This window comes from Notothenia rossii (genome assembly GCF_949606895.1).
Source record: "Notothenia rossii genome assembly, chromosome: 3".
NCBI classification, from domain to species: domain Eukaryota; kingdom Metazoa; phylum Chordata; class Actinopteri; order Perciformes; family Nototheniidae; genus Notothenia; species Notothenia rossii.
In genome coordinates, this window is record NC_136901.1 from 89,388,248 (window position 1) to 89,415,807 (window position 27,560).

General features: G+C 39.6%; 1 protein-coding gene across 1 annotated transcript; it reads left to right on the top strand.

Annotated features, from left to right (window-relative positions):
- The first annotated feature begins 1,284 nt into the window (after window positions 1-1,284).
- On the top strand, window positions 1,285-27,560 carry LOC307031815 (uncharacterized protein). Its single transcript, XM_079669249.1, has 16 exons — window positions 1,285-1,704; window positions 1,932-2,012; window positions 2,541-3,739; window positions 3,852-3,884; window positions 4,037-4,297; window positions 20,636-20,938; window positions 24,010-24,270; window positions 24,572-24,826; window positions 24,998-25,120; window positions 25,241-25,256; window positions 25,356-25,444; window positions 25,600-25,650; window positions 25,733-25,789; window positions 25,871-25,930; window positions 26,294-26,382; window positions 26,502-27,560. Exons 3-15 carry the CDS (start codon window positions 3,625-3,627, stop codon window positions 26,374-26,376), a joined length of 1,707 nt encoding a protein of 568 aa, XP_079525375.1. The 5' UTR covers window positions 1,285-1,704; window positions 1,932-2,012; window positions 2,541-3,624; the 3' UTR covers window positions 26,377-26,382; window positions 26,502-27,560.

Genomic DNA, 27,560 nt, shown 5'->3' on the forward strand with positions numbered 1-27,560 from the left:
CTTAAGCCCAAGCCTGTTTTTCAGGTTTCAGGCTCGAAAATGGCATTCCCAGAACAAATGACCATATCTTCCCTTCTAAAAGGGTTACATTAATAATCTTTTTTTTCAAAGTAAAATATTTTTTACTTAAAGGGAAAACTAACCTTGGATGATGGGTTAGTAGACTAAAAGCTTTAGGAATCCAAAGTACAACATATATTAAGTACCCTGTATCAAGATTGATGCAAAACAAGTGATATTTTACCTTTTTAGACAGATTTAGCAAATAAAACCTCTTCTGGGGCCATTTGGGTGGATTTTCCTTATCTTTGGCCCCCCTTGCTCGATTTTGACAGGTGACATCTCTTTCTGACCATTAGAGCCAATAGAATCGAAGGGAAATCGTCCCTCACACACTCATGTTAAAAAAAAGGTGGCATTTTAGTGCATTCAATCTTGCTAAAGAGCATAGGAATGGCCTGCTCTGATATTTGAAAACGGAATTGCAGTTTTATTGCTTATAGATTATCAGAACATTTCAAAGGGGACACAGACACATTGGATATTAACCTATGGATTAACTACAGCATCGTTTTTATCGTTTTAATGCCATTGAAGAGCATTTTTGACCAGACAAAACCAAGGTAAGCCATGTTAGCGTTTTAGGCTAACTAGCGCTACATGTTTTGATGTACGTTTTTGATGATAACGTTGCGAGTTTATATCTTTCAGTGTTGAGGTGGGCACCGTTAGATTCTGTGTCTTTGCGATCATACACGATGTGTTGGATGTGCAGCTAAGATAAGTAATAAGGGAGCTAGGAGTGATTTTCAGTTCAGTAATAGGTTAGCATTTTTCGCCCGGGGCTAATTCAGAGGGTCAGTGTTAGCATTGTGTGTTTTTTTTGAAAAAAAAATGAAAAAGATCAGTTAAATGAGTTTTTTCCTATAATATGTATATAAAATATTCATAGTTTATTAAATATTAAGGTTCCTTAGACGTTGTTTCCTGCAAATGACGCGATTTTGGCCCCGGAACCGGGTCCATGGGGCTTAATAATAATAATAATAAATAATAATAATAATACATAATATTTATATAGCACCTTTCACGAAACCCAAGGTCGCTTTACAAGTCGGGTAGGGGGGGAGTAGGGGAAAAGAGACAGACAGGTTGGGGGGGGGGGGGGGGCAAGCAAGTAGCGGAAAAATAAACCTATCAAACTAACTATATAGTGGTGAAAAGGTGCGTTTTGAGGGCTTTTTAAGCTTAAGAGGTTTTAATGCACTTAAAATATAATCTGTTTTCTGCTAGTACTTTCACTTTATTATCTCGTATGATTTCAAAATGTGAATATACTTTACTGTGTTTCTTGTTCATGAGCATAATTTCCACTGAGGACAGGGGGGACATGTCCCCCCCACTTTTCAAAATCCTGTTTGTGTCCCCCCCACTTTTCAAATGTGTTTTAATTTTTTGTACGCAAGCGCTTATCGCCAGGGAGGAGCACAGCCTCTGTGTGTGTGTGTGTGTGTTTGGCACTAGTGCATTTTGAGTGAGTGAGAGCGAGCGAGAAAGAGAGAGAGCGCACCAGATACAGGGATTTTTGTTATTAGCATCTGGTGCTAGCTCAGAGCTAACGGACATTAGAAGCTGTTTCTACAACAAGGAGAGGGAGAACTCTCGCCTGTCAGACTGAGAGGCTGATTACTACAGCTCAGTGAGGTAAAGGACTCTGAGGGTTTAGATCAGGGGTCGGCAACCTTTTTCATATGAAGTGCCATTAAAAAGAAATTGTGATCAGTGTGCCGACGATCCTGAATTGTCAACAGGGGGGCGGGGAAGCAGTTTGTGGACCTCTTTCACCTGTCAGCGCAACTTACATGATGCCGTTAATAATTGTTTGAACGGCATAATAATAATGAAGACCTTTCCGTTCTGTGATTCTCCAGAACACACAGATGGCCAGTCCCCCCCTGTGTAGCATGTTAAAGAGAGCGGGGCTGCGTTGCGTGCACGGCTTCCTTCTGCAGGTAACGGGGATACGCGCTCTGGTGGCGGTCTCGTTCAGGATCCAAAAATACAATTTAAATATTTATTCCACTTATTTATTCCACTTATTCCTAGTGTGCCACTGGTTACGGTGCGAGGGGTTGCCGACCCCTGGTTTAGATAGTTAACTGTAGACTAAGTTATCTCAGTGGGTCTCAAACGGTTTGGTCACCATTTATGTACATATTTCCAATGCACACCTTTATTTAATATAGTTATAAACAATAAGGTAGGAAATCATTCCAGTGTGTACTAGGACAGTGCAAAATAAAAAATACAGTTTCAAAGGGAGTGATTAGTCAAATATGCGTAAATAAAAGAAAGAATGCTATCTAGGTAACATAAGATAAAGTTAGGAGAGAGGAGGGACTGAGATGTTAATCAAATAAACAAGTTTAAATAATTTGTTATTGTTTGTGATCAAGGATTTTTGATTATTTAAATATATACAGTTCTGTTTCATGAGTGTTGAGTGCTGTATCCATAAATCCCTTAATTTCCCCTCAAAGTGCGTGTAAACGTATACAAACAATATGCTGGATGTAGAGAGATGGAAGAAGGGAATCTACTGACGCACTACCGCAAACAATACTTTGTCCAATTTGTGTAAGTATGTTTTACTGAGGATATTTATTTTACTTTTTCTCCAGTCACTGTGCAGTTATAATAGAAGATTGATTTCGATATATGACCACAAGGTGGTGTCAAACTACTTTATCTGATACTTTAACTACTCTACACAAATAGTCCTTCTGAAGTCTGGCACCAGGGTCTGATGTCATGTAACTCCTAACTAATAACTAAACAATTGACTGCTTACGGTTCACTTCCTTAGCTTAGCACTGAGGCATGGAAGTGGAAGCTTTCAATATTGACTACCCACCACATTTAAAACTACACAGCTACTGAAGTGTTGTGGTATTATTTATTTTGACCATTTTTATGGAATTAACATAATCTTTGTTCGACTGTGGATCAAATGTTGCACCTGGAAAAAACATGTTTTCTGTATTCAAATGATTGCTTTTTTACTAATGATATAGATATGAAATGTTGCTCCCTTAAAGTAGTTTATCACGAGTCTATCACGAGGAGGAGGCTGGACTTTGTCTCTCTTCACATTCACTTCTCATAAAGAGACTATGAGAGACTTCCTGTGGGTGAGATTGTTTCTAAACTTAAACTTGAATTCCTCCATAACACTCAATCACTGCGTTTCAACTATTTGGTAAAAGCTGTTACACACATTTTCATATGAAATATTGGTGAGAAGGCCCATGGATTATAAAGTGAGAATGACGCCTGCAATTGTGTCTCCTTCTTAAAACTGTATTCACTTTATTTTTTCTAGAAAGACTTTATGCAGCAGCCTTTAGAGAAGCATCAAGGATATGTTAACACCTTATCTCTGTTCATCATTAGAGGATACCTAAACCAAGGTGCAAACAATGTGCTGTGTTAACATCTGCTCAGTTGTGTGAGCTTTGTGTAAAAGGGAAGGAAGCCCTGACCGTGTAAAGAAGTTAAAAAAACAACTCCCGTTTCCAATATTACATTGCATTTGTTTCTCTCTAGTTCCTGATTGCTCTTCATATGCTGCGGTTTCAGTCTTTCTATTTGCACAAAGTAGAAGAATTTCTCAGAAGCAGATTCTCAGTGTTGGATGTGAAGATGGGACACACTTTGCTCTGTCTACGGGGTTTTTTCTGTGAGTACTTTTCCAGTTTTAATTGCCATTGATAAAACTTTCTAAATGCCTGAGGTTAATATATATTTCTGTCAGTTTGATAACGTCTGATTTAGTTTCATACTTATTTCAGTTCTGTATTTACTTTACCGTGGACAAGCTCAAGGTAATTATACAATTTTCATACTTTTTGTTTACTCATTCTAGACAAATCTACCGATGTAACTCTCCAAACAACATCCGTTTGGTCAATGTATAAAACTGTTTTTGACAAAAAGAAAACACATTTTACTTTTTGTATCTTGTGATGGTTTCTAGATGCTGTACTGACCATTGAGCCAAACTGGACCATTTTTTTTACCAGAGAGTCTGTTACCTTCAAGTGTGACATTGCAGGAGACAAAGACAGCGACTGGTTTTACTCAATCTACAGGAATGATGAAGAATGGCTTCCTTACGTCAAACATGAAAGCTATGAGTTACACCCTCTAACTCCAGACTACAGTGGTGCATACCAATGTTTTTTTGATCAGAAGGGCTCAAGAAAGAAAAGCAATAAAATCTATCTAAATGTATCAGGTAAGTGATCAAAGTAATACCACCATGACCAAGTTCAATAAAAACATTTTTTATGTATTTATGAGCCATGTTGATGTGAACATGCAGTTTGAACAAGTTCTAATATATAATCTGTAAATGATTGTAATGTTTTAACGGTTGAACAGCTCCACTGACGCTGTATAGGCAGGTGAAGTATACTGTACAATCCTGTGCTTTTCGTTAACACAAAGTAATGAGTATTAAAATAAGAATAAGAAGACAGGGATCAGTTTCTTACATCAAAGCATTTACATAAAGATAATACTTCACCAACAAACCTTGTTATACTTTATTACCTGTGACAAATGGATTGTTTTCACATTGACAGTTTCTGAGAGTAAGTCATTTATTATCAGTAAACTTTTTTTTTACTGTATATAGAAATAGTATTTTGGTTTTTATATTTAAGTACAGTTCACACTTACATTTGTTTTTTTACATACTGTATGCAGAAAATATGTAGGATCCAAGGAGTGCATGTAACCCACCAATTATACATCATAATGTTATCATTCTGTGAAATGTTGTTTTCCAACAGACGGACCTAAGGCTGTCCTCACTGTGTCTCCATCATGGCCGAGTCCTGGAGCTTCAGTAACTCTGAACTGCAGCGTTGATCATCCTTCTGCTGGCTGGAGCTTCGACTGGTATAAGGCTGTTCCCCAACTGTCACACAACTCCTACAATCCCTACAGCTATGAGCTGCTACCTGGCAGCGAGAATGGGACTGAACAGCATCTCTTCATCATTGATGGACAAACACACACAGCAGGATATGTGTGCAGAGCAGGAAGAGGAGATCCAGTGTATTACAGTTGGCCGAGTCAACCTAAGTTTGTCTGGTCTGGAGGTCAGTATGTTCTTCCTTTTTCTTTCTTTCTGTAGTTTGTACCACCATTAGGCCAACAAATGTCTTTCTCAAAGTTTGCCTGGTCTTGAGGTTTGTTTTGACTTTTCCATTATTGCAAAATGGAACAAAGTCACTTATTTTGGGAACTTTTCTTTTACACCAGCATCAGGTCATAGTTCAGTTTTCAAAACCTTTCTCTAAAATAAATTAAGTGTCAGTTTTGCCATACCAATGCATTGTCTTCTTCAGTCTGCATGGTTTAAATGTCCACTTTTTGTGTGTTTCAGATTTGAATTCAGCAGCGTCTCTCACAGTGAGTCCTGACAGTGTGCAGCACTTCCCCAAAACATCTGTGTCACTGAGCTGTGAGGGAAACTCCACTGAGTGGAGAGTGAGGACGTTTTCTAAACCTGGCTACCTTTATCACTGTTCTTCCTGGGGGACAATGACTGGATCCACATGCACAATAACCAGCAGACGGGTTAGTGGAGTGTTCTGGTGTGAGTCTGAAACAGGACAGTTGTACTGATTATTCTCCTGCTGCTGTTCCTGTATTTATACAGAAAGTCAAAAGGTGAGATCATTTTCTTCTGATATCAGATTGACTCTAATGTAATCACACGTACTGTTTTAACAGTAGAACACTTTGCAAAACTTAATGACATAGCAGCAAATGTCTTCTTTTTTTAACAGATTCCTGCTGTATCAGGTTGGTACAACACTCTATTTTATTTCATTATGAACATGACAGCAGTGATATTTTCCTTTCATAAATCCTTTTGATTTACTAGATGTGTTTTGCCCACCAGATCTCAGAGGACCAATCAGAGCCCTGCTACAGACCACATGATCAACCAGGACGAAACTAACCAAAGAGAAAATGCTTCCGTTCTTCAGGGTCAGCCTGAATCCTTAATACGTTTTGAATGTATTGTTAACGTTATTAACCGAGTAGCATTTCCATTTCTCATTGGTTGTTTTTACAAATGTAGTTCATATATTATAGAGGGATTTCAATATGAATTTGGTTTGATATAGATTTGTCTTCAAATAATGCCTGTCTCTATGAAACAATCAAAGGCCCTGAAGAACCTGCATATGGTACAGTATAGTAAATATAAATACTGGAATATGACAATTCAAGGTTCACTCTTTTAAATATAAAATAAATTGTATATTTCAGATGAATCCATGGATGTGACATATTCTGTGGTCGCGCTCAAAAACATTTCTAAGAAGGGTGAGTGTTTGAGTTTATGTTGTCATGGCCTGGCTCTTGGCCATAACAAAAAGCGTGGGAAGGACAAGAATATGTATATAAAAAGGTATTTATTTGGCAAAACGTAATGTGGCCAAAAAACAAACATAAGGCAAGGCAAAAATAAGAATAAGCGCTGCTGCTCTCCGAGGTCCAGTCCTCTGGCGGGGAGCGACCTCGAGGCTCTGGCTCAGGCCTTTTAATCCTCCGGTGCGAGCTGTCAGGTGTCCTCTATCAGTGCGTCAGGTGTCCTCAATCAGTGTGGGCACAAGCAGAGGCGGATCATTAAAGGGCCATACGCACTACAGGAGACCTCCAAGCAGGGGTCGTCACACCCCCCCCCCCTTAAAGTCGGTGTCCCCAGGACCACCGGCATAACGAATTAACCCTATCCCAAACAAAAACAAAAAGTCACAGAAGACAACAAATATATAACACCCTCTCTTAGCGAACCCTAATTGTAATATACCACCTTATCACAACATCTCTGGATGTGACCAAGCCCACCGCAGGAGTAGCACCTCTGGTCGTTGGCACGCCCACAGTCACGAGCCATGTGGCACACATCCTCCGTTTGGTCACAGTCCCTAGTCATATGTCCTTGATCTCCACACCGATAACAGAACATTTCCTTGCCACGTCCTCGACCCCTGCTGCCGCTGCCGCCACGACCACCATCAAAGCCGCCGCCACCACCACGACCACTTTGACCAGTGGAGCAATGCTTGGCCTTCTGGTTTCTACGCAACATAGTTTTGGCCATAGCCCGCGAGATCACGCAGGAGGACGTGACCTCTGGCACCACTGTAGAGCTCTCCTCAAACCCAGACTCAATCAGCCCACCATTCACTAAAAATGCCGGAAGAACATCAGCCCAAACTCTGCTACCTGCCAAACCGTTGCCCAGAATAAAATGTATCCCCTCGATTGGCAAAGCTGGACGTACACCAACAGCTATTTCTTTAACAAGGTCACAGTCAATATACACCCTATGAACAGGCATAGGAAGAACTTTTAATCCCATTCCCCAACTCAGAACTGTGTCACCTGTGTCACATTCATCCGACAACGGCAAAACAGAGTCAACAATATAGGAGTCAAAAGCCCCTGTGTCCCGCAAGATTTTGATTGGAACTCTAACATTACTACCTAACAATGACACCAAGCCGTCTCGTATAAATGGAGTATAAGATGCCAAAACCTCAGATCCACATAAGTGGGATTTAAGCACATTGGCACCACAGCAGCTTTTCACAGGAGCAGCCAACGCAACAGGCCCAACAAAACATCTTCCTCCCTCAGATTTTGCTCTAAGCGCAGGACATTCTTCCTTCCAATGGCCTCTTTCACGACAGTAGTGGCAATCATCGTTATTAACCACATTAGATTTGATCAAACTCGATATCCCTGGATCCATCCCAACATCCTTCCTATTTCCTTCACAAACAGTTAGTGCCCCAGAGCGCCCTCCGAACCTGCTCTTATGAAGCAACACAAACTCATCAGCTGCCACCGCAGCTCCAGCCGCGGAAGTTACCTTGTGTTCTGTCATGTGAGTAGCAATCCTGCCAGGAAGAATATTTTTGAACTGTTCCAAAATCATGAGTTCACACAAATCGTCAAAAGAAGCGATTTCAAGAGCAGTTAACCAACATTTAAAATGAACCGACAAATCCCTCGCCATCTCCACATAGGTTTGACCTTGTTTCTGCTCAAAGGACCTAAAACGCTGTCGATAGGCCTCTGGCACCAGTTCATATGCCCTAAGTACAGCCGATTTTATCTTACTATAGCTAGAGCTATCCTCAAAATATAGGGAGGAATATGCAGACTGTGCGTTTCCTGTGAGAACACACTGAAGCATCAGTGCGCAGTCTGCATCAGGCCAATCTCTAGCCCTAGCTACACGTTCAAACAAAAAACGTGTCAGGATCACTTTCATTAAAGTGCGGCAGCAAGCGCAGGTTATTAATGTCAAAACGATGACACCTGGGCACCTGTTCACCCAGCCCCTCACCATCTCTGAGAATAGATAGACGATCTGTCTCCAACTCTATCTTGGCTTTCTCAGATTCTTGCCGTATCCGCTCCACTGTGATTTCCTTTTCAATTCCCAACGCATACTTTACTCTGTCATGTTCCAGCTGCAACAACAACAATTCTTTCTGCTGCTCAAAAGAAAGTGCACTAGCCTGAAAAAGAGGTTTTAACAAAACCCCCTCTTCCTTTGCAGCAAACACTCCTGTCTCACTCAATGTCGACACTATAGAGTCTTTGATGTTCTCCTTCATCCTATCACCGAGAATAGTCACCGAGAAATGCTCAGCTATCAAGAGCAGCTGCTCTCTTGAAAAAGTGCCAAGAGACTCCTGAGACGGAGCTTCAATAAATGCCTCTACGTCAGCCATATTAATTTAGACCGGGCCCTCACCGGAATACAACACCGAACCTTTTACGCCGAGAGAAGAAAAAAACAAAAAAACAAACCGGACCGACACCCAAACGTTTGCTATGCGTCCAAAGTGGAACAACACTAACTTATTGATTGGAGTTTCCCCACTAACTATTACCATCCCACTGAGTGATCTCCTCCCTAGTCTTCATGCAGTTACTTGTGGTGGGTATTTATGCACTGGAGACCGCTGGCCCAGCAAAGCGACGAGCAGGCTAGCAACACTACTGAGACCACGGCCATGCTCCCAAGCCGAAGCTTCAACCACTTTCTCCACAACACTACACACCCCGCTCAACAATCCCAAGGGAACCGCCGCTTAACCTGCCAGGGAAAACTCCGCACCACTCCGCACTGCTCCACATACAACGCACCCGTGTCAACGAGAGAGAAAGGAAAAACAAAGCAAACAGCTGATCACGGCTAAGAACAACTGGCAAACCCTGTCCTGAAATATAATGCAAAACAAATCAAAGCCTCACAAAGTAATCTAATCAGTCCCCAAACAACGATCTGAAATCTAATGTCCTTCCCACAATGAGCCGAAACAAAGAAACCGGCCGCCCTGCACACGCGCTCCCAACAAACTTTATACACGCGCACCAACTCCCAACACAAATCTTACCTATCCGTTGCTGTATCACAGATAAAAGAAGTGGACGAACTCCCATCTGTCATGGCCTGGCTCTTGGCCATAACAAAAAGCGTGGGAAGGACAAGAATATGTATATAAAAAGGTATTTATTTGGCAAAACGTAATGTGGCCAAAAAACAAACATAAGGCAAGGCAAAAATAAGAATAAGCGCCGCTGCTCTCCGAGGTCCAGTCCTCTGGCGGGGAGCGACCTCGAGGCTCTGGCTCAGGCCTTTTAATCCTCCGGTGCGAGCTGTCAGGTGTCCTCAATCAGCGCGTCAGGTGTCCTCAACAGTGTTGGGCAAGTTACTTCCAAAATGTAATATATTACATATTACTTATTACTCTCTTTTGAAAGTAATACGTTACATTACAATATTACTGTCTCTGAAATGTAATGAGTTACACTACTTTAGTTACTTTTTAGTTACTTTCACCAAAATAACCGCAAAAGAATAGATAGGTATTTTAAATGCTAAAATGTAGTTTAGTGCAGCTCATTATACATCCAGTGAAGGGCAATGGGGTATAGCATAACAACTGTGTAGGCCCTTAAGGCTACTAACAACTTGTATTACACGGCTTAGTTGAATACTCCATTCTGATTGTAAATTCTTAACATGTGACACGTTGTTAATACAGCAGTACAGACCGCTTTCAAGGACTATAATGAAGGTTAACATATTGTAAATCAAGGCAAATATTATTTAAACCATGCTCATGGTTTGAAATGGCAAACATTGAAAGGCAAAAGTATTATTAAAACCATGTAGCCTACTACATCATCACCTTGGTCCCATCATATACGCTGGGAAGAGAATATTTACTGTGCTTGAAAACTGGTTTCACATCATCATGTGAGGTTGACTTTGTGACCTGGAAAACATTTCAGCCTCAACATTAGCTCGTTGATAATAAGCTTGGGATATGAGATATTTTTGTAGCCATTCGTGGTGAAGGCATCTGTGCTATTGTATGCATTATTTTTGACCCAACATTTCTACAGGCATGTCAGAATATGGTACTATTTTCACATGAATATTCTAGCCATTGTCTATTTTTATACCACAAGCTGCAAAATGACCGCCTTACCCCACTGTACAGGCGGGTAGTTGTTTAGATATACCTGCCACCTGCGGGCCGCAGAGGGGCGGCGTAGTTTCGGGCGACGAAGACTGCTGCTCCGGGGCTGGCGAGTAAGGCGGGAGTAAGCTAGTGTCCACAACGGAGGGTAACGTGATGTCCGCATCTGACCTGTTGCTACTGTCTGAAGTAGATGCAGTGTTGCTGGCGTTTAGTGATTTAACCATTTTCATATAAATTATTATCCACAGATCAGATGTGTGTCACTGCTGTGGAAGCACTTTGGAAATGATGCACGCGCAGCGGAGCAGGTCACGCGCACCTGACACAATTTGTTGTTTGTATTTTTCGCTACGTTCTCTTTCTTGAATGGTTGCATAACGTTCAACTTCCCCGAAGATCTCGACGCGAAGCCTGAAGGGTAAACACCAGGTTTACTAATCTACCCGCACAATTTGTCGGGTGTCGGAATGTCTCGCTCTGTTAGTACATTATTAAAAAACAAAACACCATTTAATTTCGGGTTAAAATGTGTTGTAACTGCGTTACTGAGCATTGTAACGGGTAATATATTACCCACATTTCATTAGTAATGCGTTACATTACTTCGTTACAGCAAAAAGTAATATATTACTGTAACTCCGTTACTTTTGAAACGCGTTACACCCAACACTGGTCCTCAATCAGTGTGGGCACAAGCAGAGGAGGATCATTAAAGGGCCATACGCACCACAGGAGACCTCCAAGCAGGGGTCGTCACAATATTGTAACAAAAACATGCAATAAGTTTTGTCTTTTCATGCTTTCTCCTGATCCGTCTAACAGGAAAGAAAAATGAACCGGAGGATTGTGTTTACTCACATGTGAAGTTGACGTCAGCTGCAGGTATGAAGAAATACTACTTGCTTTAAGTTTTTGTTATTGTGCCTGCTAGGGTGTCATTTTTAAATGTGCCACAAGGTGTCGCCAAAGTCAGCAATGTTCAAACCCTACACAAAACTTTGTCAATGTTTGTTAAGTTTATTTTGTGTCAGTTCTATGCATTCATGAAAAAACCATCAGGGCATATTACATTTCATTCATCTGTTTCCATACATGTATAACTGTTGTGAATCATCATGAGCAATTCCTTCTATCAAACTATCACTTTACCCTCTTGGGATGAAAATGTATACCAGTACATTTTCATTTTTAACTGGGGGGGAATACGGTAAAAAAATAAATAATAATAATCTCTTAATTCATAGGAAAGTCAAGTCCTGCACCAGCGGATAAAAGTGTTTATTCTGAACTCAAACCAGGAACAGCTCTTGGTAAAATTGCAGCGTAACATCATGTAAGTATTGGGATTAATCACTTTATATATTTCATATATTGTTAAATATATTGTAAATGGGAGTAATATGTCAATTCTTTAAAGGATTAAACCTTTTTTCTTCTTTGGTTTTCTTTTAGATCAAAGAATGTCTTCTGTAAGTACAAGACGAATGAAAACAACAAACCAAAACGAAACCTTTGTTTATTAAACCTTATCTGCAGCTTTGCTCTCCATTTATCAGCGAGTATTTTGTACAGTTCATGTAATCGCGGAAAATGTGAAATAAATGCATCGTAAGGCTTTAATCTATGTTTATTTAAAAAAAGTAAGCTTTGTTTTGCATCAATAAACTTGACTTTAATTGTTTCTAGATTTTTCTTTACACAAGGTGTTTGTTTTGTTTCATCATCCTCCCTTTTGTTTTGGTGATCCAGTAAAGTCATGCTTTTAGGTGACAGGAATAATTTAGAGGTGCAAGAGCTGAGATGTGACCAAAAAGATGTCACTTTGAATCATCGGCCTTGTTACTAGTGATGAAGCAGAAGAAACGTCTAATATTAGAGGTTTACAGGATGGCTATTTCACCAACAAAACCTGACTTTTGTCTTCTGTTTTTAGAAGATAAATGATCAATTATCAGAATTACAATTGCAATAAAAGTCAGGTAAAGAATGAAAAGAGGTTAAATCATTCTGCAGTTGTCTCGATGAACCATCTAACTGTTGGGGTTAAATATATCTGCCTGTGAAACACAAGTATAATACTGCCATCCATGTTTACTTGATTATGAGTTGAGCAAAAATGACTATTTACTCTGCCTTTTTAAAGTGGGATCTTGGTAGAGAGGGAAGTTCAAATGTATCTGCATGGCATGAGCATGAATTAGTCATGCCAATATAAAACAGGAAGGAAAGAGAGACTAGTTATTCTTAAGAAATGTGTAAATAACCAATGAGCTCATGTTGACATCAGATTTCTTCCCACAGTGCTCTGTCAGTCTTCCTCAATTTTCTTAAAGTGTTAAAGTGGACGTATGTGTATGAGAGAGTCTGTGTTAATTTTGGCAGCTGTTTTTTATTTAGTCTTTAGACGAAAATGGTTATTAGTTTTCGTCAAATTTTAGTCATTCCTATCCTTCGTAGTTTTAGTCTAGTTTTAGTCGACGAAAACTCAAAACGTGTTAGTCAACTTTTAGTCGATGAAAAATTACATTTTAGTCAACTTTTAGTCAAAATGTGTCTCTATACGTACTCTCTGAACGCTCCGTCCCCGGCAGATCTCTGTGTCCGCTGCAGCGTGTCTGTTAGGCCCCGCCCCCCGCACACAGAGAGACACATGGAGATCGCTCTTCTGGAGTGAAGAGAGCGGAAATAATGATATTGCAAGTTAAAAAACGTAAGATGCATTTTGACAGACAAGATGGACACTTGGGGGAAAATATGCTGCGTTTTGAATGTCCGATAGTGCACCATTAACACCTTAGTCCCGTCTCGTCAACGAAAACTAAATATACATTTCGTCATAGTTTTCGTTATCAAGAATCTATTTTTAGCTCATCATCGTCTCATCTTAGTCATGTAAAAAAGTTCGTTGACGAACATTTTTTGTCATAGTTTTCGTTGACGAAATTAACACTGGTGAAGTTGGGACACACTTTGCTCTGCACGCTGGGGTTATTCTGTGAGTACTTTTCAGACCCCTGAGCTAGGCCATTCCCTCAACTAAATGTGCTTCTTCTTTAGCCACTCCTGAGCTGGAAGACCCATCCATGACCCATTTTCAGTGTCTTGGCTGAGGGAAGGAGGCTATCGGCCAATATTTCACGGTACATACATACATACATCCTGTCCTCGATGCCGGGAAGTCGTCCTGTCCTCTTAGCAGAGAAACACATTTCGTCCTGTTGACTGTTGGGCTGCTTTGTGGAGTTTTAGTGATAATTGTCCCGCTGCTGTTCCTGTATCTCTACAGAAAATCAAAAGGTAAGAACCTTTTCATCTGATATCAAATGAATTAAACTATAATTACTCAAAATCATACATAACATGTACCGGAAACCTTTGCAATTCAAGAAAAATGTGACTAATCAAATGTTTTTCCTTTTTTCAACAGATTCAGTCTTCCTCAGGTCGGTACAACCCTCTTTTATCTCATTTTGAACATTACAGCAGTTACATGTTGAAGTCAATCCACTTCATTATCTTCATGTCTATGGCCCACAAGATCTCAGAGCACCAATCAGAACCCTGCTACAGACCACATGATCAACCAGGATGAATTTCAAAACATGCCACAATATTCTACTCTCCTCCAGGTCAGCCATTGTCCAGTTTAATAATATGATTGATTTGAACTTTTTGCCTTAATTGTGATTAAAATGTGGCTTGATTTTCACTTCTCTGTAGGTGATCGTTGTCTCTATGAAACAATAGGAGGGCCTGTAGAAGCTGGAAATGGTACAGTATTTCCTCTGTGTTTAACATGGAGTAATACAAATACTACTGCAGTGGCCAGCAGTGTCTAAATAAAGTGCAGGAATTGTCCTTTGATACATTATTTTAATCCTTCTACCAGATGCCTGTAATGAACCAGAAGAGAGCCTTTACTCAAATGTGGCAGCAGGTAATGTCCAGTACAAAACACTTTTAAACATATACACATAAATATACTAAAAGCTTTCATAATGTGTTGTGCTGCTTGCCAGTTTCAGCAATGAGCAAATCCACCAAATAAAGCTGTTACACTTTTTGTGCATTATTATACCGCATGTTGTTTTCCAGTAATGTCTTGGTTTAATGATACATTACTTAAAATATCATAATTATTAAATGGCAAATGTAAATATGTTCACACACAAATGAATTGGCATTAACATACATTGTTTTATTCATAAATAGACAGTACCATGAGCAGAAATGACCCAATGATAATAACTTATTTTGGTTTTCTTCCAGATCAATAAAGACATCCTCATGGACAGAACCAATGGAGCGGATAAAAACATGAAAAACAACATCCTTGTTTCAGCAATTGAGTGTATTTGCTGCTTTTGTGTAAATACCGGTAACGGGTCCCAAGGTGGGAAGACCGGCATACGCAACGCTCTGGGGGTCCAACGGCTCCGTGTGTGCCCTATATGATCATTTTCTATTAACGATGAAAGAGCCCGCCTCCCTCTCCCCACGTCTCCTGCTGCTGCTGGGCTGTCAGAAGAGGGGGAGGAAAAGAGAGGCAGTCACCGTTTATTAAATATTATTATATTATTATACAGAGAACAGAGTCGATATCAATTTGTTTTAAAGCTCAATAAATAACAAAGAAGACCTCTGACCGGCACTTTCCTAATTTTGTACGGAAGATTTAAACTTTAACGGACATGTTGACCGGCGGAACATTTTTTTTACGGAAACTGCCGCACGGTCCCCTCGTTCCTTGGAAAAGGCGGAGAGGTGGGTGTTTTTCATCTGCTGGTGGACTACCTGAGAGATACAGCAGGAGAACACGCCGTCCACCGAGGAGAATAAACAGAAGGGCAACCATGGCAACCATGCTCCGGGGTCTTCTTAGCTGCTTTTGGTGTATTTCGGGCGGCAGCAGCGCCACTTACAGGCATGACATATGTACTACATCGTTTCCAGCATTTGCAGCGGTCTAGTGTGAACGGACACGTTAATGAATCGAATGCGTGTAAAAGGAAGCCTTTTTTGCGCTTGCGTATGCGTTTTACCGTGTGGGGCCGGGGTCTAAGCCAAACTATATACGGTCACAGAGATCTGCTATTTTAAAGTAAAGTCAACACATATAGACCCTAAATATAGTCTATATTAAGAACGAGAAAAGTCTTAGCATATATATCCTTTTTTGTAAACATATGACAAATGTGTGAGGGTAATGACGTCAGAGCATCGTCTTATGTGCCAGGGCTTAGCCCCGGACAGCCCCAGCCCAATTTAACCCCTGGGTATTTGTGAGGGAGCTCCTATATGGCATTACCCCGCTGAAGCTCACCAAAGTTTAACATATTTCATAGTTCAACGTTTTGTCAATTGTTTTGTTTATTGGTCAAATACTGGTTTCTAATGTTTTCTGAGGAGTTTTACTGGAATGAAAGAGCACAGAGTACAGAAGCAACAAAGCAGCATACTGCATTAAACCTGACCTTCACATAGAGGTTGAAGTTCATGTGGAGAGAAGGCTTCAGTAGTCTGTCTGCACTCTGTTTAGTTTTGCTATCTTACAATCAATATAGTAAATGTGAGGTAAAGTGTGTTGCCAATGTAACCGGTTAGAACTCAAAGTTGCGATGAGGTCTTAAAATGTATGGAAAGGGTCTTAAAAAAGGTCTTAAAAGGTATTAAATTTGACTTCAGGATTCCTGCATATACCCTGGTACAATGTATTGGTTTTCTTTCAGATATGTAGGGCCCGTTTTTTGTTTTTTATTTGTAAAAATAAAAATAACTTGGTTTATCTTTTCTAATTTTTAATAATACAAATGTTCTGTATTGTGTGAAGCAGATTAACCAAAATAACTAAGAACATGATGGAATTTCTCATGCGCTTGTCACCAATAGAAAAACATCAACCCACAAATCTTATCTTTATTGCATGATTTCAATGCAATCAAAGCAGTAAAGCCTGTCCAGGAAGAAAACAAGGCAGAACATTTTATATTTTTCAAACATGTTATTGTCATTACAATTTTCAAATGGAAACCAAAACCCTCTTAAGCCCCAAGCCTGTTAAAAAAAAGGTTGCATTTTAGTGCATTCAATCTTGCTACAGAGCATAGGAATGGCCTGCTCTGATATTTGAAAACGGAATTGCAGTTTTATTGCTTATAGATTATCAGAACATTTCAAAGGGGACACAGACACATTGGATATTAACCTATGGATTAACTACAACATCGTTTTTATCGTTTTAATGCCATTGAAGACCATTTTTGACCAGACAAAACCAAGGTAAGCCAAGCTAGCGTTTTAGGCTAACTAGCGCCACATGTTTTGATGTACGTTTTTGATGATAACGTTTCGAGTTTCTATCTTTCAGTGTTGAGGTGGGTATCGTTAGATTCTCTGTCTTTACGATCATACACGATGTGTTGGATGTGCAGCTAGGATAAGTAATAAGGGAGCTAGGAGTGATTTTCGGTGCAGTATTAGGTTAGCATTTTTCGTTCGGGGCTAATTCAGAGGGTCAGTGTTAGCATTGTGTTTTTTTTGAAAAAAAAATGAAAAAGATCAGTTAAATGAGTTTTTTCCCGTTATATGTATATAAAATATTCGTAGGTTATTAAATATTAAGGTTTCTTAGACGTTGTTTCCTGCAAATGACGCGATTTTGGCCCCGGAACCGGGTCCATGGGGCTTAATAGGTTTTAATGCACTTAAAATATAATCTGTTTTCTGCTAGTACTTTCACTTTATTATCTTGTATGATTTAAAAATGTGAATATACATTACTGTGTTTCTTGTCCATGAGCATGGGTGTAATTTCCACTGAGGACAGGGGGGACATTTCCCCCCCACTTTTCAAAATCCCGTTTGTGTCCCCCCAACTTTTCAAATGTGTTTTATTTTTTTGTACGCAAGTGCTTATCGCCAGGGAGGAGCACAGCCTCTGTGTGTCTGTGTGTGTGTTTGGCACTAGTGCATTTTGAGTGAGTTAGAGCGAGCGAGAAAGAGAGAGAGCACACCAGTTACAGGGATTTTTGTTGTTAGCATCTGGTGCTAGCTCAGAGCTAACGGACATTAGAAGCTGTTTCTACAACAAGGAGAGGGAGAACTCTCGCCTGTCAGACTGAGAGGCTGATTACTACAGCTCAGTGAGGTAAAGGACTCTGAGGGTTTAGATCAGGGGTCGGCAACCTTTTTCATATGAAGTGCCATTAAAAAGAAATTGTGATCAGTGTGCCGACGATCGTGAATTGTCAACAGGGGGGCGGGGAAGCAGTTTGTGGACCTCTTTCACCTGTCAGCACAACTTACATGATGCCGTTAATAATTGTTTAAACGGCATAATAATAATGACGACCTTTCCGTTCTGTGATTCTCCAGAACACACAGATTGCCAGTCCGCCCCTGTGTAGCATGTTAAAGAGAGCGGGGCTGCGTTGCGTGCACGGCTTCCTTCTGCAGGTAACGGGGAGACGCGCTCTGGCGGCGGTCTCGTTCAGGATCCAAAAATACAATTTAAATATTTATTCCACTTATTTATTCCACTTATTCCTAGTGTGCCACTGGTTCCGGTGCCAGGGGTTGCCGACCCCTGGTTTAGATAGTTAACTTTAGACTAAGTTATCTCAGTGGGTCTCAAACGGTTTGGTCACCATTTATGTACATATTTCCAATGCACACCTTTATTTAATATAGTTATAAACAATAAGGTAGGAAATCATTCCAGTGTGTACTAGGACAGTACAAAATAAAAAATACAGTTTAAAAGGGAGTGATTAGTCAAATATGCATAAATAAAAGAAAGAATGCTATCTAGGTAAGATAAGATAAAGTAAGGAGAGAGGAGGGACTGAGATGTTAATAAAATAAACAAGTTTAAATTATTTGTTATTGTTTGTGATCAAGGATTTTTGATTATTTAAATACAGTTCTGTTTCATGAGTGTTGAGTGCTGTATCCATACATCCCTTAATTTCCCCTCAAAGTGCGTGTAAACGTATACAAACAATATGCTGGATGTAGAGAGATGGAAGAAGGGAATCTACTGACGCACTACCACAAACATTACTTTGTCCAATTTGTGTAAGTATGTTTTACTGAGGATATTTATTTTACTTTTTCTCCAGTCACTGTGCAGTTATAATAGAAGATTGATTTCAATATATGACCACAAGGTGGTGTCAAACTACTTTATCTGATACTTTACCTACTCTACACAAATAGTCCTTCTGAAGTCTGGCCCCAGGATCGGATGTCATGTAACTCCTAACTAATAACTAAACAATTGACTGCTTACGGTTCACTTCCTTAGCTTAGCACTGATGCATGGAAGTGGAAGCTTTCCATTTTGACTACCCACCACATTTAAAACTACACAGCTACTGAAGTGTCGTGGTGTTATTTATTTAGACCATTTTTATGGAATTAACATAATCTTTGTTCGACTGTGGATCAAATGTTGAACCTACAAAAAACATATTTTCTGTATTCAAATGATTGCTTTATTACTAATGATATAGATATGAAATGTTGCTCCCTTAAAGTAGATAGAGTCTATCTCGAGGAGGGGGCTGGACTTTGTCTCTCTTCACATTCACTTCTCATAAAGAGACTATGAGAGACTTCCTGTGGGTGAAGTTGTTTCTAAACTTAAACTTGAACTCCTCCATAACACTCCATCACTGCGTTTCAACTATTTGGTTAAAGCTGTTACACACATTTTCATATGAAATATTGGTGAGAAGGCCCATGGATTATAAAGTGAGAATGACGCCTGCAATTGTATCTCCTTCTTAAAACTTTATGCACTTTATTTTTTCTAGAAAGACTTTATGCAGCAGCCTTTAGAGAAGCATCAAGGATATGTTAACACCTAATCTCTGTTCATCATTAGAGGATACCTAAACCAAGGTGCAAACAATGTGCTGTGTTAAAATCTGCTCAGTTGTGTGAGCTTTGTGTAAAAGGGAAGGAAGCCCTGACCGTGTAAAGAAGTTAAAAAAACAACTTCCGTTTCTAATATTACATTGCATTTGTTTCTCTAGTTCCTGATTACTCTTCATATGCTGCGGTTTCAATCTTTCTATTTGCACAAAGTGGAAGAATTTCTCAGAAGCAGATTCTCAGTGTTGGATGTGAAGATGGGACACACTTTGCTCTGTCTACGGGGTTTTTTCTGTGAGTACTTTTCCAGTTTTAATTGCCATTGATAAAAAAAATGTAAATGCCTGAGGTTAATATATATTTCTGTCAGTTTGATATTGTCTGATTTAGTTTCATACTTATTTCAGTTCTGTATTTACTTTACCGTGGACAAGCTCAAGGTAATTATACAATTTTCATACTTTTTACTCATTCTAGACAAATCTACCGATGTAACTCTCCAAACAACATCCGTTTGGTCAATGTATAAAACAGTTTTTGACAAAAAGAAAACACATTTTACTTTTTGCATCTTGTAAAGAAAATTAATAAAATCTATCTAAATGTATCAGGTAAGTGATCAAAGTAATACCACCATGACCAAGTTCAATAAGAACAGTTTTTATTTATTTATGAGCCATGTTGATGTGAACACGCAGTTTGGACAAGTTCTAATATATAATCTGTAAATGATTGTAATGTTTTAACGGTTGAACAGCTCCACTGACGCTGTATAGGCAGGTGAAGTATACTGTACCATCCTGTGCTTTTCGTGAACACAAAATAATGAATATTAAAATAAGAATAAGAAGACAGGGATCAGTTTCTTACATCAAAGCATTTACATAAAGATAATACTTCACCAACAAACCTTGTTATACTTTATTACCTGTGACAAATGGATTGTTTTCACATTAACAGTTTCTGAGAATAAGTCATTTATTATCAGTTCACTTTATTTTATATACAAATAGTATTTTGGTTATTATATTTAAGTACAGTTCACACTTAAATTTGTTTTTTACATACTGTATGCAGAAACTATGTAGGATCCAAGGAGTGCATGTAACCCAATTATACATCATAATGTTATCATTCTTTGAAATGTTGTTTTCCAACAGACAGACCTAAGGCTGTCCTCACTGTGTCTCCATCATGGCCGAGTCCTGGAGCCTCAGTAACTCTGAACTGCAGGGTTGGTCATCCTTCTGCTGGCTGGAGCTTCTACTGGTATAAGGCTGTTCCCAAACTGTCACACAACTCCTACAGCTATGAGCTGCTACCTGGCAGCGAGAATGGGACTGAACAGCATCTCTTCATCATTGATGGACAAACGCACACAGCAGGATATGTGTGCAAAGCAGGAAGAGAGGATCGAGTGTATTACAGTTGGCCGAGTGAACCTAAGTTTGTCTGGTCTGGAGGTCAGTATGTTCTTCCTTTTTCTTTCTTTCTGTAGTTTGTACCACCATTAGGCCAACAAATATCTTTGTTTGTTTGTAACCTTTATTTATCCAGATTGGTCCCATTGAGATCATAGATCTCTTTTTCAAGGGAGACCTGCAGCAATTAGGTTCCACATGAAACATAACACAACATAAAACAATAGAGGATATCATACAACATATTTACAAGCTACATTTACATACTTATCAACATTTACACTTTATCAAAGTTTGCCTGGTTTTGAGGTTTGCTTTGACTTTTCCATGATTGCAAAATGGAACAAAGTCACTTCATTTGGGAAGTTTTCTTTTACACCAGCATCAGGTCATGTTGTGCACCGCCAAAAGTGTTAGTCAGTCATGTTTCATGTTATTTTTGTTTTGTTTTTCACTTCTCGTTTTGTTTTGTCACGTCTCATTTCAGGTTCCTTGACTCCCTTTCCTAATGTGTTCTCCCGCACTCATCAGCGTCAGCGTCAGCCCCGCCCCTGATTGTTTTCACCTGTGTCTTGTTGTCGAGTGTTTAAATTCCCCAGTCTCCCCATTGTTCAGTGTCAGTTCGTCTTGTCCTCATGCCAGAACTCTGCTCATCAACGGTTGCTCTTTTTGTTACATGCCTTACTCATGCTCCTGAAACTTATTGTAAGTTTGTTCCTCACGTATGAGTGATTTTTTTGTTGTGCCTTTGTGAAACCTATTTTTTTCGCCTCGATAAGAGTGCCGTTATCTTTTTTGTATATCCTTTTTGGCAAATAAAGTATATTACTTGTACTTTATCTCTGGCTCCCGGATCGCGCATTTGAGTCCTTTTTTCCCTTTTGTATCCAAGTTCGTAACAGAACGAACTGACCACAATGGACTCAGCCGACCCAAAAGCTCTTCACGCCGCCCTGTCAGCCCAAGGCGTGAGGATCTTTCACCACGAGGAACAGCTGGGATTAATCAGCCAAGGAGTGCATGCACTGATAGGAAACCAGGCCGAGCTCCAAGTTTCTGTCCCTGCACAGATGCGACAGCTGACGGATGAGATGCAGCAGTTCATCACTCACCTTCAGACTGCTCCGCCGATGACGTCAGTCACAGCTGTCAACCCGAGCCAGGCTGTTTCTTCCTCACTACGGCTAGCTCTCCCGGAGAGGTTTTCCGGAGATTCCATAAATTGCAGAGCCTTCCTGGTGCAGTGCGATCTGCATTTCCAACACAACCCAGGGGCTTTTTCATCAGACCATGGTAAAGTGGCGTTCATTGTGTCCCATTTAACGGGAAGAGCTGCAGCATGGGCTACTGCAGAATGGTCCAGAGACACTGAACTATGTTACTCACTAACCGACTTCACAGACACTATGAGTCCTATTTTTGACCACTCATCACCTGCTACAGAAGCTAGCCGAAGGCTTCATATTTCTCGCATCAAATGACATCAAAATGCATTTTAATGGCCAAACTAACTTTAAAATAGGCATTTTCCACCGAGAATAAAACGAAGTTCGGCCATGTTTTTTTTTTTCTGCAGGGAGAAATTTGAAGATCATGTGACACAGACGCCAGCCATTGGAATGAATGTTGAAAAAAAACGGGGTTTTTCAAACAGAGCACATGGTGTAGTCCTAAACGATAGCTGGGGATTCTGTGTGGTGTAGTGTCTTCTACCATCCTTTACTCCGAAAAAATATTTATTTCTCCGAATCGAAGGGGAAAAATACAAAAGCATTGCACACAATTTAAACCAATCAATGTTGTGTAATTAACAAGGATAATCTGGTGTTTTTTAGTCGATGAGTAGTGCAGATATCACTGTAAAATCAATCGACAGTAAGGGGAATACTTACTTCCGGCCGTTCCGGGTGTACAATTCTCCATTATCCAATGGGAATGGACGCTCACATTGCCTTTTAAGGGCAGCCGACACACACGAATGCCGTGCTTCCATGAGCAGATGGGAATACATTGCAATCAGTTGACAGCTATTTGCGTCCCTTTATGAAGCTGAAGGAGCCTACTGTAGGAGCGTCACAACTGCACGCCACGGGACCCTGACCAAACGTCGCTCGTGGACGATTATGGAGTGAGAGTGTGTTGTGTCAGGACGTCGAGTCCACTATTTCCCTAACAGGAAAAGAACGCTAGCTAGCTTTCGGTAGTGTAGGTAAGGTAGTGTTGATTTGCATTAGGTAACGCGAGATACGGCTGATACTTGCACATTAGTTTCCGTTTATGGATCAGAATCAACAGTCCTGCCAGTAACGTTACTATATTATCAATGCTACGTTAGTTATAGCCTGATATATGATAGCTAACTTTACAATGTTGTGATGTGACGTTAGCTAACATTCTGTAGCTAACGCCGGTCACTCACCAAGACAGCTGCCCAGTTCTCCACTGGTTCTCCTCACACCACAGCTCCATTTCTCTCCGATGGCCGTTATTTCTTCTGATCCTTGGCTGCTCCTTGTCTCTTGGACACCTAGCAGGCTCATAATTATAAGGTTGTGGTCCTTCATATGCATTTGAATATTCATGTTCAACTTCTTCTGTGTCTTCTGTGTCGAAACTAGCATTGGGATCCATGTTTATTAATACGTTACACCGGCCGCTCTCCCCCTTGTGTCCCCCGTGTTACGTCACACGCGGGAGGTCACGTGGGGAGGCTTTTTTGACCTGGAAGTAAAAATGTCTTACAAAAACGACGCCAGATGTCACTGTAGTGTATATTTATGTATCTTTTTTTGAAAATCTAGTGTATACATCATTTTCATACAAATTTATTCACAGGTGTCTTTAACCTGGAAGTTGCTCTTTAAATATTTTAATCGACTGACAGCCCTAGTTTTAAGATAAGTATCGGCTGGTTAAATAGTTGAAGACATAAACAATACATATTAAACACATTTGTAGAGTGAGATTGAGGCACTGGTACTTTCACTTTTGTTTTCCTCCTACTTTAGTTTGTTCCCGTTTTTTCAGGGTAAATTAAGTGTCAGTTTTGCCATACCAATGCGTTGTCTTTTTCAGTCTGCATGGTTTAAATGTCCACTCTCTGTTTTTTTCAGATTTGAATTCAGCAGCGTCTCTCACAGTGAGTCCTGACAGTGTGCAGCACTTCACCGAAACGTCTGTGTCCCTGAGCTGTGAGGGAAACTCCACTAAGTGGAGAGTGAGGAGGTTTACTAAATCATACCTTTATCCCTGTTCTTCCTGGGGGACAATGACTGGATCCACATGCATAATAACCGGCAGCTGGGTTATTGGAGTGTTCTGGTGTGAGTCTGAAACAGGACAGTTCAGTAATGCAGTCAACATCACTAAAGATGGTGAGTTTTAGTTATTTAAAATGTTTGTTTCTGAAGTATTATGATGTTTTGAAATGTGAAGGTGACAACAAGCATTAGCCAAACGTCTCTTCAAATTAGTAAAACTTCATAAAAAAAAGGCTAACTTGCGAAGTGATTTCCATGGTTACTTCTCTCAAAGATCAAAGATAATATTCTGTGTTTTAATGTCCTCATACATCTACCTGACATTTCAGATTCTGCCAGACTAGGCCAGTTGTGCATAAACATGCAAAAGCTGATGACTCTGTCAAAGCCTTTATATTCTTTGATTTCTTTTCAGATGATGAAATGATCCTGGTGAGTCCTGTCCGTCCTGTGGCTGAGGGACGTTCTGTCACTCTTAGCTGCAAGTTCAAGACAGGAACTGTTCTTTATAATGTGGATTTCTATAAAGATGACAAACTTATCCAGAACGATACCAGGAAGGAGCTGACCATCTCTGCAGTGTCAAAGTCAGATGAAGGGTTTTATAAATGTAAACGGAGAGATCCAGCAGATGGTAGGACGTCACCAGAGAGTTGGTTCTCAGTCAAATGTAAGTATGATTTAAAAACCCTTCCTTTTTTGTAAGCTGTGTTACAGTCTGAGATAAAGAAAGCTTAGTTTCATCTGAATTAAACTGTTTGTTTAAGAGAGATCTTTTATACAGTTAATCTATAACAGGAACGTTTAATATAAAATAAATATTAATAAAGATTACTTATAGTAGCAGCGTCCGGACCTGGAAAAGCCTCTCAATTTCCCATTCTTCTGATCGTTGGGCTGCTTGGTGGAGTTGTACTGATTATTCTCCTGCTGCTGTTCCTTTATTTATACAGAAAGTCAAAAGGTGAGGTCATTTTCTTCTGATATCAGATTGACTCTAATGTAACCACACGTACTGTTTTAACAGTAGAACACTTTGCAAAACATAATAACATAGCGGCAAATGTCTTCTTTTTTTTAACAGATTCATTCTGTATCAGGTTGGTAAAACGCTCTTTTTAATTTTGTTATGAACATGACAGCAGTGATATGTTCCTTTATAAATCCACTTCATTTACTACATGTGTTTTGCCCACCAGATCTCAGAGGACCAATCAGAGCCCTGCTACCGACCACATGATCAACCAGGACGAAACTAACCAGAGAGAAAATGCTTCCGTTCTTCAGGGTCAGCCTGAATCCTTAATACGTTTTGAATGTATTGTTAACGTTATTAACCGAGTAGCATTTCCATTTCTCATTGGTTGTTTTTAAAAATGTAGGAGTTCATATATTATAGAGGGATTTCAATATGAATTTGGTTTGATATAGATTTCTCTTCAGATAATGCCTGTCTCTATGAATCAGTCAAAGGCCCTGAAGAACCTGCAAATGGTACAGTATAGTAAATATGAATACTGGAATATGACAATTCAAGGTTCACTCTTTTAAATATAAAATAAATTGTATATTTCAGATGAATCCAGGGATGTGACATATTCTTTGCTCGAGCTCAAAAACATTTCTAAGAAGGGTGAGTGTTTGAATTTATGTTGTAACAAAAACATGTAATAAGTTTTTGTCTTTTCATGCTTTCTCCTGATCCGTCTAACAGGGAAGAAAAATGAACCGGAGGATTGTGTTTACTCACATGTGAAGATGACGTCAGCTGCAGGTATGAAGAAATACTACTTGCTTTAAGTTTTTGTTATTGTGCCTGCTAGGGTGTCATTTTTAAATGTGCCACAAGGTGTCGCCAAAGTCGGCAATGTTCAAACCCTACACAAAACTTTGTCAATGTTTGTTAAGTTTATTTTGTGTCAGTTCTATGCATTCATGAAAAAACCATCAGGGCATATTACATTTCATTCATCTGTTTCCATACATGTATAACTGTTGTGAATCATCATGAGCAATTCCTTCTATCAAACTATCACTTTACCCTCTTGGGATGAAAATGCATACCAGTACATTTTCCTTTTTAACTGGGGGGGGAATACTATAAAAAAAATAATAATAATAATCTCTTAATTCATAGGGAAGTCAAGTCCTGCACCAGCGGATGAAAGTGTTTATTCTGAACTCAAACCAGGAACAACTCTTGGTAAAATTGCAGCGTAACATCATGTAAGTATTTGGATTAATCACTTTATATATTTCATATATTGTTAAATATATTGTAAATGGGAGTAATATGTAAATTCTTTAAAGGATTAAACCTTTTTTCTTCTTTGGTTTTCTTTCAGATCAAACAATGCCTTCTGTAAGGACAAGACTAATGGAAACAACAAACCAAAACGAAACCTTTGTTTATTAAATTTAGACCCTCCAGAAAAACGCGATTCTGCGATCGCAGAATTTACCGCATAATCAGCCAAATGGTGCAGATTTTTAAAAAGCCGCATATTTATCAAAAGGCCGCATAATCCCCGCATTTTTCCACACAAAGTTGAGAAGAAAAAAAAGTTAACTCGTCTTGACGTGACGTCATCAGCTCGCGCATCACAGAATGTAAACAACACTGTATAGAGCTCATTTACCAACGAACATTTCTACTAAAGACCGGGCAAAAAGTGGGGGGAAACTATTCTGCACCCTGTGCAACTGTGTGTTGCAGCATAAGAGAAAATCGACGGTGGCGACCCACTTTGATTCATTCAAACATTCGAAAATGCTTTCTGCTGCTGCGGACAAGAAAGCCATTCAACTCCCGTTCACCGAGGGATCAACCTCCAAAACCCTTTCGAGGGCTACCAGAAACGAAGTGAGTAGCCTACAAGATTGAAGCTGGTCAGATAACGAACGATTAAATGAAAACAGAATGAGGCGGAGAAGTGTGTGTGTGGGGGGGGGGAGATTAAAATAGCCCAATTGCTTTTACAATAAATAAACATTGAATGTGTTTAATTGAATAGTAAAGGGGTTTAACGTTAGTGGCAGGTTGTGTGTGAGAGAGAATAAATAAGACAGCCCAATACTTAAAAAAATTGTTATTCTTTTCCCCCGCATATTTAGCATATTTCGCAACTTTCCACATATTTCCTAACTTCCTGCAATTTCACCGCATAAAATCACATAAAACCCTGCATGTTTAATCGCATAATCAAGGATTTTAGCCCGCGTTTTTCTGGAGGGTCTAATTAAACCTTATCTGCAGCTTTGCTCTCCATTTATCAGCCAGTATTTTGTACAGTTCATGTAATCGCGGAAAATGTTAAATAAATGCAACGTAAGGCTTTAATCTATGTTTATTTAAAAAAGTAAGCTTTGTTTTGCATAAATAAACTTGACTTTAATTGTTTCTA

Bases quoted from the DNA above. Each gene is read 5' to 3' on its own strand.
- LOC307031815 (XM_079669249.1), top strand. From the start codon at position 3,625: ATGCTGCGGTTTCAGTCTTTCTATTTGCACAAAGTAGAAGAATTTCTC. The intron at 3,885-4,036 runs GTAATTATACAA...GATGGTTTCTAG, and splicing joins TTACCGTGGACAAGCTCAAG to ATGCTGTACTGACCATTGAG. The intron at 24,827-24,997 runs GTAAGTATGATT...GATTACTTATAG, and splicing joins GAGTTGGTTCTCAGTCAAAT to TAGCAGCGTCCGGACCTGGA.